Below are 12,403 nucleotides of genomic sequence, written 5' to 3'. Positions count from 1 at the left end.
GGCTGATCTCCCTACTCCCCCTTATCAGCCAAAGTCCTTCTGAAAGCTAAAAACCAGCAACTGATGAAATACTTGGATAACAACCACCTTCTGGACACTATCCAAACTGGCTTCCGCACCAACCACAGACCTGAAACTGCTCTCTTCACCACCACCACCGATGTCAGAACCCTCCCGGAACAAGGAGAATCGGCAGCTCTCATCAACCTCTCAGCAGCTTTTGACAATGTCTCCCACCATGCCGTAATCAAAAAGCTCTGCTGGATCAGCAAATCAGCCCTCAAATGGATTGCATCCTTTCTATACAACAAAACATAAGAATTCCTATCTCCCTTCACATCGAAATCCAAGACCATCTGCGCCGTCCCCAAGGATCACCCTCAGACCCGCCCTCCAACACCTACATGAGCCCCTTAGCCAACTTTGCCAGGAACCACGGACTTAATATTAACTCCTATGCCAATGACATCCAGCTCATTCTCTTACTATCCAAAGATCCCTCCACCACGAAGGCCAACTACCACCTATGAATGAACAGCATCGCCAACTGGATGCAAGACAGCTGTCTCAGACTCAGCACAGACAAAACTGAAGTCATGATCTTAGAGAGCACCACCTCACCCTGGGACGACTCATGGTGGCCTACCACGACTAACCCCCAAAAGACCATGCCCGAAACCTCAGCATTATTCAGGACAACAAACTCACTGTAAAAAAACAGATCAACACAGTGTCCTCAGCATGCTTCCTCAACCTCTGCATGCTATGCAAGATCTTAAAGTGGATCCCAGTCTCCATCAGACGCACTGTCATATAGGCCCTTGTCACTAGTTGCCTGGACTATCAACACCCTTAGACAGGAATCGCATCACAACTCACAGACAAGTCACACAGAACTCAGTGGCCAGACTCGTCCTTAACCTCCCCAGGTGAACACACATCACCCCACACATGAGGAAACTATACTGGCTACTCGTGCACAAAAGATGCCAATTCAAGATACTGACTCAAACTAACCGATCTACACAACCAAGGACCAGGTTAACTCAACCACCGCCTCAGAGTCGACCGTCCCTTCAGACGCCTGTGCTCCACAACCATCTCCCCCACCCCCTCCATCAGACACTGCAAGAGTGGAGGCCGCTCCTTCTTCTACAGCAAAAGCCTGGAACAAACTCCTCATCAACCTCAGAACCTCACTCTATCTCCAAGAATTCAGATAGGGGCTCAAGACTTGTACACCGAACAGCCAGACCCAGCACTGGATACCCTCACGAGCGATTTGTGCGCTATACAAATCCTTGATTGATTTAACATTTTTGAATGATGTATAACAAACGCTCACATTATTTCAATTTTTGATCTTCTATTAATTTACACCAGAAGAACCACTTAAATATTGTGTTTCCCACACTCCGATTCAGTGTAGTAGCTCTCTTGTTTACAACACTTCCTTTATGCACTGCACCATACCAATCCAAGCCCCCACAGTTAACAGAGCACCTTACACATTAGCAGCCACCAACATTGGAAGCACCATACAAAAGGAAAACCTTTCATTAAAATTGAAATTCAAAAGTTGATCAAAATAAAAGGAGCAGAACAACTCACAAGAAGAGACACTACAGTGCTTGAAGAGAAGGCCAGGTCTTCAATGATCTCAGTCCGCCTGTTGGCACCAATGCGCAAGGATCTGCTATGCACCTCCTCAGGTAGGACTGTCAGTATTTCCAGAAGGAAGGAAAGTGAGGTCTCATCATTACTGTACCTGATAGGGTACAAAAAGCAAAGAGAATTTAAAAGGATGTCACAGAAACCACATCAATAACAGCATAAAACTGTATTGCAAGTTTGGTCCCTTCTATTTATTTTCTCTTTATAAAACTAAGGTTGGTGCAGTCTATTCAACATCACAAGAGCATTGCAGCAGGGCTAACATAATATATAAAATTATCTTTTTCATTTGAAAGATTAGTAGATGTTCCAGACAGTGATTTTTGGTTTTCAAACAAGGCCACTACAAAAAAAATAAAAAATGATGCTGGATATGGAATGGCACAAACAATAAGCAGATGGGTGTGCATAATAAATCTCAGTTTTGACAATGTATCTTTTGAATAATTACTGAAGGAGGATGGTAGGTAGGGTTGGCTGGAGAACGCGGGACTACAGGCTACCAGTAGAGCAGTCACTATGCCAAGTCTCTACCTATATATAAGTTTTCTAGTTTCAGTTCCAAGTGCAAAAATACTAGGACTTCTACAACGTAAACATAGCTGTAATCAAAACAGACAATGGCATTGTTTCTTCATACTCATTCGGAAAAAAGGAGGAACAGAAATATGCATAATGTTCTAAAACCCCTTCTCTATGGTTATATGCGCTTACTATCTATTTGGCTTTGCCCTCCTTAGGAGGAATGATGGGAGAAGACATGCAAGTGTTTTCAGGAAAGGGATAAAACATTGGCATAATCAATCTACAACTAGTGATAGAAGGGAGTCCAGCAATGAGAGTCTTAACTTATTAAATATTAATGGAAGCAATGTGTTAACCACCAATTTTAGGCTCCAAAATACGGTAATAAAACCTTTGACTTTAAACTGGCAGAACACTGATGGTTTTCCTTTGATTAGAGCATAAAGCCTGCAACTGCCAGTGGGGAGAACAAAATAAGCGCTGACAGGAGCATATTTACACTTGATACCTCAGTCATGCACATGGGGGAGCTACAGGGGCCTTCTTTAAACAAACCACCTCTTAAATTAATTCCAGCCAAATGGGGGGCTTAGGCCCAGGGTTATGCAAATGTTGTATGGTAATGTGAAGTATAACAAGTATATAGCATAGGAATGGATGTGTGTGTGGAAGCAAATCCACATAGGTTACTGACTACAGTCCTCCCATCTGTGCTGCTGCCCAGAAAAATAAATAATCTAGTTATCTAAGACACTTTAAGAGCACTGAAATGTCATTTGTGTGCCTCTGAAAGTTCAAGCTCAGGCAACTGAATAAGTACCCAAAACAATCACAGTTGTGTGAAGGGTAAGCACTTTTTGTGGAAGCACACGTCTGCACCATCAATACCTACTCCTAGACCTCACTATGTGGACAAAGCCACAGTCCCTCTCTTGGTGACCTATTGACTGGGGAGACCCGCTTTGTCAAGGGATACCATAGCAAGTCCCTCTACAAAGGCACTGTTTGAGGAATACACACAAAATTCAATAATGATTTGCACCTCTAGCTCAGGTCCTTCATTTAAATTTAAAGCTTGGCAATACAGGTATGACAAAGATATAAGGACAATAACTCCGATCTGCCCCTTTTGGGGACAGAAATGCCACTAGACATGGAATTAAAAAAAATAGAGGGGTTTGGGCTGCCCACCATGTGCACAGTCTTGCCCCCACACTAACTGAATGGGGAAATAGTCTTTGCCTTTGGGGTCAGATAGAGACAATTACTACCTATCTTCCCACTAGTGGGGATGCAGGGATGGGGTGCAGAAAACCCACTAGATGAACATTTTACTTACCTTCGGCAACACCTTATCTGGTAGAGATAATGACTTTCGCCAGGCATCAGACTGGACCCAGAAGATTTTTTGTTAGCAGAATCGCTGCGCTTCGGTAGGTGGCGCAGGTCGGCTCTGCGCGTTGGCAAGGCCAGAAGTGAGATTTGGTTCATCTATATGCAACGTGCTGACAGCAGTTACTTTTCACAACTTTTCATGCCGCGAGCATAAAGCCATGAAGGGCACCGACACTGCTGTGCCCAGACTAGGGCACTGGAAGGGATCATCCTTTCCCCCTAGGGATCAGTCGGAAGAGCAGGAAGGATTGGTGAGTCTGTAAAGGATCTGCGGCTAGGTATTGTCTCTAGGGGTTAAGGTGTTACTGAAGGTAAGTAACTTTTTCATCTGGTAGAGACAACTAGCCTCAGATCCCTTACCTTGATTAGATACCCAAGCAATACCAATGTCAGTGGTGGGTCTCCAGACAAATTTAATCTAAGTCCTGCAGGACCGAACAAACAAAATGCCTATCCCTGAGGACCTGACTGTCCAGACAATATTGTTTGGTAAATGTGCACACTTACGGTCACATTGCTCCCTGGCAGATGTCCAGGACTGGGACTACACGTGCTAACACAGTGGTCGTAGTTTTAGCTCTGGTGGAATGAGCCCGTAAGCCTTCAGGAAGCTGCTTCTGTGCAGCATGTAGAAGATCTTGATGCAGAGAATGACCAATCTAGCGATGGTCTGTCTGCACTGCCTGACGTTTCTTCGCCCCAACATAACCCACGAAGAGTTGGTTGTCCACCCGGAACTCGTGGCTGTCGAGGTAGAAACACATTCTTTTTTTGGTTCCAGATGGTGGAATCACTCCTCTTCTTTAGAGGAACGTAGAAAGTGGGCAAGGTAACAGACTGGTCTGCTTTAAATGGTCACTTATTTCGACAGGAAAGAGGCTTGGTGCAAAGCACCAGTTAGACTGGAAAAACTGATGAGAACAGTGGATTGGAAGATAAAGCCTGCTGCTCACTCACTGTTCAGGCTGATGTAATCATCACAATAAAGGCTGTATTGATAGTGAGCAGCCTGAGAGGCCAATTGTAAAGAGGCTCGAAAGGAGCACACATGAGGGCCAAATTAAGGTCCCACTGAGACAGAATAGAAGGAGAAGGGTACAAAGTATGTACAAGACCCTTCAGAATGAAAATGTCACTTACCCAGTGTACATCTGTTCGTGGCATTAGTCGATGCAGATTCACATGTTGTGCATAGTCCGCCGTCTGGTGTTGGGTCGGAGTGTTACAAGTTGTTTTTGTTCGAAGAAGTGTTTTCGAGTCCCGAGACCGAGGGACTCCTCCTCCTTTGTTCCATTGCGCATGGGCGTCGACTCCATGTTAGATTGTTTTCCCCGCAGAGGGTGAGGTAGGAGTTGTGTATGTTAGTAATAGTGCCCATGCAATGGAATGAATAAGTATGTACCAACTAAGGTTTAAGTAATATATTTACAAATGTACAAATGTTGAAGATAACTTCCAAACGGCTACAGGCTCCCGGGGAGGTGGGTGGGCACATGTGAATCTGCAGCGACTAATGCCACGAACAGATGTACACTGGGTAAGTGACATCTTCAGTTCGATGGCATGTGTAGCTGCAGATACACATGTTGTGCATAGACTAGTAAGCAGTTATCGCCCCAAAAGCGGTGGCTCAGCCTGTAGGAGTGGAAGTAGTCTGAAATAAAGTTCTTAGTACGGCTTGACCTACAGTGGCTTGTTGTGCGGATAGCACGTCTACACAGTAGTGCTTAGTAAATGTGTGAGGCGTAGACCATGTGGCTGTCTTACATATCTCGTTCATTGGAATGTTTCCTAGGAAGGCCATGGTAGCGCCTTTCTTTCTGGTTGAATGTGCCCTTGGTGTAATGGGCAGTTCTCTCTTTGCATTAAGGTAGCAGGTTTGGATGCACTTAACTATCCATTTGGCTATACCCTGTTTTGATATTAGGTTTCCTGTATGAGGTTTTTGAAATGCAATAAACAGTTGTTTTGTTTTCCTAACTTCTTTTGTTCTGTCAATGTAGTACATTAGTGCTCTTCTGATGTCTAATGTATGTAGTGCCCTTTCAGCTACTGAGTCTGGCTGTGGGAAGAACACAGGTAGTTCTACCGTTTGATTTAAGTGGAACGGTGAAATAACTTTTGGTAAAAATTTTGGATTGGTTCTTAGGACCACCTTATTTTTGTGTATTTGAATAAAAGGTTCTTGTATAGTAAACGCCTGAATTTCACTTACTCTTCTTAGAGATGTGATGGCAATGAGAAATGCAACCTTCCACGTTAAGAATTGCATTTCGAAAGAGTGCATGGGTTCAAAAGGTGGGCCCATGAGTCTTGTTAAGACGATGTTGAGGTTCCATGAAGGAACAGGTGGTGTTCTTGGTGGTATAATTCTTTTTAGGCCTTCCATAAACGCTTTAATGACAGGTATCCTAAATAGTGAAGTTGAATGGGTAATCTGCAGGTATGCAGATATTGCTGCGAGGTGTATCTTTATGGAAGGCTAGATTTGATTTCTGTAAATGTAGTAAGTATCCCACTACATCCTTTGGAGATGCATGTAATGGTTGAACTTGATTATTATGGCAGCAGCAAACAAATCTTTTCCATTTGCTTGCATAGCAGTGTCTAGTGGATGGTCTTCTAGCTTGTTTTATGACTTCCATACATTCTTGGGTGAGGTTTAAATGTCCGAATTCTAGGATCTCAGGAGCCAGATTGCTAGATTCAGCGATGCTGGGTTTGGATGCCTGATCTGTTGTTTGTGTTGTGTTAACAGATCTGGTCTGTTGGGCAACCTGACATGGGGTACTACTGACAGGTCTAGTAGTGTAGTGTACCAAGGTTGTCTTGCCCATGTTGGTGCTATTAGTATGAGTTTGAGTTTGTTTTGACTCAATTTGTTTACTAGATCTGGAAGGAGAGGGGGAAAAGCGTACGCAAATATCCCTGACCAGTTCATCCATAGAGCATTGCCTTGAGACTGCCTGTGTGGGTACCTGGATGCAAAGTTTTGGCATTTTGCGTTCTCCTTTGTTGCAAATAGGTCTATTTGAGGTGTCCCCCAAATTTTGAAGTAAGTGTTTAGAATTTGGGGGTGAATCTTCCATTCGTGGACCTGTTGGTGATCTCGAGAGAGATTGTCTGCTAGTTGATTTTGGATCCCTGGAATAAATTGTGCTATTAGGCGAATATGGTTGTGAATTGCCCATTGCCATATCTTTTGTGCCAGGAGGCACAGCTGTGTCGAGTGTGTTCCCCCCTGTTTGTTTAGATAATACATTGTTGTCATGTTGTCTGTTTTGACAAGAATGTATTTGTGGGTTATGATGGGTTGAAATGCTTTCAACGCTAGGAATACTGCTAACAATTCGAGGTGATTTATATGCAGTTTTGTTTGATGTACGTCCCATTGTCCTTGGATGCTGTGTTGATTGAGGTGTGCTCCCCACCCTGTCATGGAAGCATCTGTTGTTACCAGGTATTGTGGCACTGGGTCTTGGAAAGGCCGCCCTTTGTTTAAATTTATACTGTTCCACCATAGAAGCGAGATGTATGTTTGGCGGTCTATCAACACCAGATCTAGAAGGTGACCCTGTGCATGTGACCACTGTGATGCTAGGCACTGTTGTAAGGGCCTCATGTGCAGTCTTGCGTTTGGGACAATGGCTATGCATGAGGACATCATGCCTAGGAGTTTTAATACCGTCTTTGCCTTTATCTTTTGTGTTGGATACATGGCTTGTATAACCTTGAGAAAATTTTGAACCCTTTGTGGACTTGGAGTGGCTATTCCCTTTGTTGTGTTGATTGTCGCTCCTAAGTATTGCTGTGTATTGCACGGCAGAATGTGAGATTTTGTGTAGTTGATGGAGAAACCAAGTTTGTAGAGGGTTTGTATGACAATCTGTGTGTTGTGAACACTTTGTTAGGGAGTTGGTCTTGATTAGCCAATCGTCTAGGTACGGGAATACGTGTATTTGCTGCCTTCTGATGTGTGCAGCTACTACTGCTAGGCATTTTGTGAATACTCTTGGTGCGGTTGTTATACCGAACGGCAACACTTTGAATTGGTAATGTATGCCCTTGAATACGAACCTTAGGTATTTCCTGTGCGAGGGATGTATCGGTATGTGGAAATACGCGTCCTTTAGATCTAAGGTTGTCATGTAGTCTTGTTGCTTTAGCAGTGGTAACACGTCTTGTAGCGTGACCATGTGAAAGTGTTCGGATTTGATGTAGGTGTTTAGTGTTCTGAGATCTAGGATTGGTCTCAGTGTTTTGTCCTTTTTTGGTATTAGAAAGTACAGTGAGTAAACTCCTGTGTTTACTTGTGTACATGGTACCAATTCTATTGCGTCCTTTTGTAGTAATGCTTGAACTTCTAGTTCTAGAAGGTCTAAATGTTGTTTTGACATATTCTGTGTTTTTGGTGGGACATTTGGAGGGAGTTGGAGAAATTCTATGCAATAACCATGTCGGATAATTGCTAAGACCCAAGTGTCTGTTGTTATCTCCTCCCAGGATTTGTGAAACTGACTTAGTCTTCCCCCCACTGGTGTTGTGTGAAGGGGTTGAGTGACTTGTGAGTCACTGTTTGGTTGAAGGGGTTTTTGGACTTTGAAATTTTCCCCGGTTTCTAGGGAATTGTCCTCCTCTGTACTGGCCCCGAAAGCCTCCCCTTTGGTACTGTCCCTGGTAGGTAGACGGTGTTGATTGTGAGGTGCTGGCTTGTGTGGCTTGACCCCGAAACCCCCCTCTGAAAGTTGTTTTGCGGAAGGTGCCGTAAGTGCCTCTGCCCTGCGGGGAATAGAGTGCACCCATGGCCTTGGCTGTGTCAGTGTCCTTTTTCAATTTCTCAATTGCCGTGTCCACTTCGGGTCCAAACAATTGCTGTTCATTGAACGGCATATTGAGCACCGCTTGCTGTATTTCCGGTTTAAAGCCAGATGTGCGCAACCATGCGTGCCTTCTTATGGTTACTGCGGTATTTATTGTTCTTGCAGCTGTGTCCGCTGCGTCCATAGAGGAGCGTATTTGGTTATTGGAGATGTTTTGTCCCTCCTCAACCACTTGTTTTGCCCGTTTTTGAAATTCTTTGGGCAGATGCTCGATGAGATGCTGCATCTCGTCCCAATGGGCTCTATCATATCGCGCTAGGAGCGCCTGAGAGTTCGCGATGCGCCACTGGTTTGCAGCTTGTACTGCAACCCTTTTCCCAGCTGCGTCGAACTTGCGGCTCTCTTTATCCAGAGGTGGTGCCTCGCCTCATGTGTGCGAGTTGGCTCTCTTGCGAGCTGCCCCTACCACGACTGAATCTGGTGGCAGTTGTGAGGTGATAAAAGCAGGGTCCGTGGGCGGTGCTTTATATTTTTTCTCCACCCTTGGAATTATCGCTCTACTCTTGACCGGTTCTTTGAAGATCTGCTTTGCGTGCCTTAGCATTCCTGGAAGCATAGGCAGGCTTTGGTAGGTGCTATGGGTGGAGGAGAGGGTGTTGAAAAGGAAGTCATCCTCAACAGGTTCTGCGTGTAACAACACGTTATGGAACTCTGCTGCCCTAGCTACCACCTGTGCATACGCTGTGCTGTCCTCAGGTGGCGAGGGCTTGGTAGGGTACGACTCAGGACTATTGTCTGATACTGGGGCGTCGTATAGGTCCCAAGCGTCTTGGTCATCTTGGCTCATGGTGGTATGAGCCAGTGAATGTGACGGAGTCTGTGCCGGTGATATGTGAGTTACAGGTGGAGGAGAGGGTGGCGGAGTTACCTTCTTCACCATTTTTTGTGGTGTTTGTTCTTGAGTTTGGAACTCGAGTCTCCTTTTTCTCCTGATTGGGGGAAGAGTGCTGATTTTCCCTGTCCCACTTTGTATGAAGATCCGCTTTTGTGTGTGGTCTACATCAGTGGTCTGTAACTCTTCTTCAAATCTGTGTTTGCGCATTTGAGAGGACAGTGATTGTTCCTCTGTATATGAGCTGGCAGTTGGTTCGGTTGCTGGTCCTTTTGGCACCGAAACTGTGTGTCTGCTTGTTTTCGGCTCCGAGGCGAATTTTTTCTTTTTCGGCGTCGAGCTTTCTCGGCGTCGATCTTCCTCGGTGCCGCTGTCTCTGCGCCGAGCAGCTTCGGTTCCGCTGTCTCGGCGTCGATCTTTTTCGGCAGCACTTTCTCGGTCCCGAGATTGCTGCGTGCCTGTGTCTCGACCCGAGTCGGACGATCTCGGCACCAGTTCGGCCTTTTTCGGTGCCGATGGACGGTCACCTACTTTATGGGTTGAGCCATGGCCTGTTGGCAGTGGCGTCCCCTGGGCCTTGTCTGTTTTCTTGTGTGGTGCTTGCTTCGACGTCTTACTCACGGTTTCTTCGACGTCGAATTCCTCCGAGTCCGATTCATGGATGGAGAAGGCTTCCTCTTCTTCTCCTTGTCCCTCGAACTCTCGGTGTCCTGTAGGCGTGTACGCCATCTGCAATCTTCTGGCTCGTCGGTCACGGAGCGTTTTTCGGGACCGAAACGCACGACAGGCCTCACACGTTTCTTCCTTGTGCTCGGGCGACAGGCACAAGTTACAGACCAAATGTTGGTCTGTATATGGATATTTATTGTGGCATTTAGGACAGAATCGGAACGGGGTCCGTTCCATCAGTGTCGATGTTACACGCGGTCGGGCCGACCAGGCCCCGACAGGGGATCGAAATTACCCCGAAGGGCTACCGGAGCTCTTCACGATTCGGTGTCGATTCTATTCTTACCCGATACCGAGCGAAACAATACCGACGTAGTTTTCCGAAGTTAAGACTATCTTTCCGTCCCGAAACCCGGAGCGAAAAGGACCACGTCCGAACCCGATGGCGGAAAAAAAAACAATCTAACATGGAGTCGACGCCCATGCGCAATGGAACAAAGGAGGAGGAGTCCCTCTGTCTCGGGACTCGAAAACACTTCTTCGAACAAAAACAACTTGTAACACTCCGACCCAACACCAGACGGCGGACTATGCACAACATGTGTATCTGCAGCTACACATGCCATCGAACATCTATTTACAATAGGGGATTTGAATAAAGAGTGTTGGTCAGGCAGCCACAAGAACGCAGACAGAGCAGAAGGATAACCTTCAGAGTGGCCAAAGCAGGGCCCTGCTGGACGAGGGTAAGATTAAAAAGCAAAACGTCAGTAAGGAAGGCAGACAGGGGGTCAATTGAATTTTCTGCACAATATGATACTAATAGCTTCCAACAGCAGGTGTACACCATCTTGGTGGATGGACACCTGGTTGCAAAACAACGTCGCAGAATTAGGGAGGAAGGTCGTAAGCTGTCAACTGTTGCCGCTCAATCTCCATGCAAGAAGGCAAAGAGTTGACAGGTTCGGGTGGAGGACCCTCCCCTGCTGCTGCAACAGTAGATCCTTCTGATGTTGCAACCTGATCGAAGGATAAACACTCATGTTCAGATGTTCGAGATACCAGACTCACCGTCCACAGCCACAAGCATGATTTGGGACCGGTTGCTCCTGATCTTCTTGAGAACTCTGGGTAGGAATGGGATGGGAGGAACAAGTTCCACTCAAACCGATAAGTGTCTTTGAGCAAAAGCTGCCTTGTATACTCCAGCATGGAAAACTGCTGAAATGGTGCACTCTCGACAGAGACAAACCTAGGCAAGGGTTTTCCCCACTGCTGAAAGAGCCTGCACCACCTCTAGGTGGAAATGCCACTCGTAATCCGCTAGGTATCAATGTCAGCATTTGTCCACTCTGGCGTTCAGGGAACCTGCCAGCTGTTGAACCACCAGGAATATGCCTTGCTGTTCCAGTCATGTCCAAAGGTGCAGAGCTTCTTGACAAAGGGTCCACAACTCCACCCTGCCCTGTTTGTTGCAGTAATACATGGCGGTGGTGCTGTCCGTGAATACCTGCACTACCTTCCCTTTGAGAGAGGGAAGAAAGGCTTTTAACGCCAGCGGGATTGCATAGAGCTCCAACAGGATGATGTGGAGTCCTGATTCCGCTGAAGCCCAGATGCCTCTGATCTCCACCTCTCCCAAATGTGACGCTGTGACCCATCCCAGGAGTGACGCTTCTGTAACTACTGTCAGATATGGTTGGAGAAGGGACAGGGGTCTGCCTCCGACCCAATAGTGATTCATTATCCACCAATACAGGTCCTTTACAGTTTCCTCTGAGATAGGGACCATGTCGGAGAGATTTCCTTATGCTGCGCCCACTGAAACTTATGGTCCTGCTGCAGAGCCCACGTATGCCATCTGGCAAGCATTACCAGCAGGTTGCAAGAAGCCATTAAGCCCAGCAGCCTCAGACTCAGTCTCACAGAAATCCAAGATAGAGGCTGAACATGGGTATCATAGCCTGAATATCCTGGACTCCTGCCACTCAGGAAGATAAGCCTGAAACTGCACTGTATCCAGAACAGCTCAGATGAGGAAGAGCATCTGAGGAGTCGGGTGTGATTTCTGCACTTTGATAGTGAACCCTGGTGAATGCAGGAGCGTTGCCATAGTCTGGAGATGGGAGACAACAGCCTGGGGTGAGCCTCTCTTTAACAGCCAGTCGTAGAGGCTTTCTCGCAGAGCAAGGACAAATGAGCTGGTTGTAACATGGAGGCATTGAGGGAGGGACGGATTTGAAGGGGAGGGAGTAGCCCCTCCCAATGATCTGCAGAACCAGTGTGTCTCATGTTATGCACTTCTATTGCACCTTTTGCCAACATGTTTGAAATCTTCAGCAGACGTTGTTTCAAATGAGGAGATAGGCCCTTTTATGGGAACATTCGGAGGTTTGATGATACATTCAAGGGTGTGCCCTCGAACTAA

General features: G+C 46.2%; 1 protein-coding gene across 3 annotated transcripts in view; it reads right to left on the bottom strand.

Moving 5' to 3' along the window:
- TNPO3 (transportin 3) overlaps positions 1–12,403 on the bottom strand; it is a 991,461-nt gene that overhangs the window by 858,719 nt on the left and 120,339 nt on the right. For all 3 annotated transcript variants that reach the window (XM_069229384.1, XM_069229382.1, XM_069229383.1), the window contains exon 4: positions 1,612–1,768. In XM_069229384.1, the coding sequence (XP_069085485.1) occupies positions 1,612–1,768 (157 nt within the window). The remainder of the gene's footprint in view (positions 1–1,611; positions 1,769–12,403) is intronic.

The sequence above is a fragment of the Pleurodeles waltl genome, chromosome 4_1 (assembly GCF_031143425.1).
Source record: "Pleurodeles waltl isolate 20211129_DDA chromosome 4_1, aPleWal1.hap1.20221129, whole genome shotgun sequence".
NCBI classification, from domain to species: Eukaryota; Metazoa; Chordata; class Amphibia; order Caudata; family Salamandridae; genus Pleurodeles; species Pleurodeles waltl.
The sequence above is the reverse complement of the archived record's forward strand: the minus strand, read 5'-3'. Positions and strand labels throughout refer to the sequence as shown.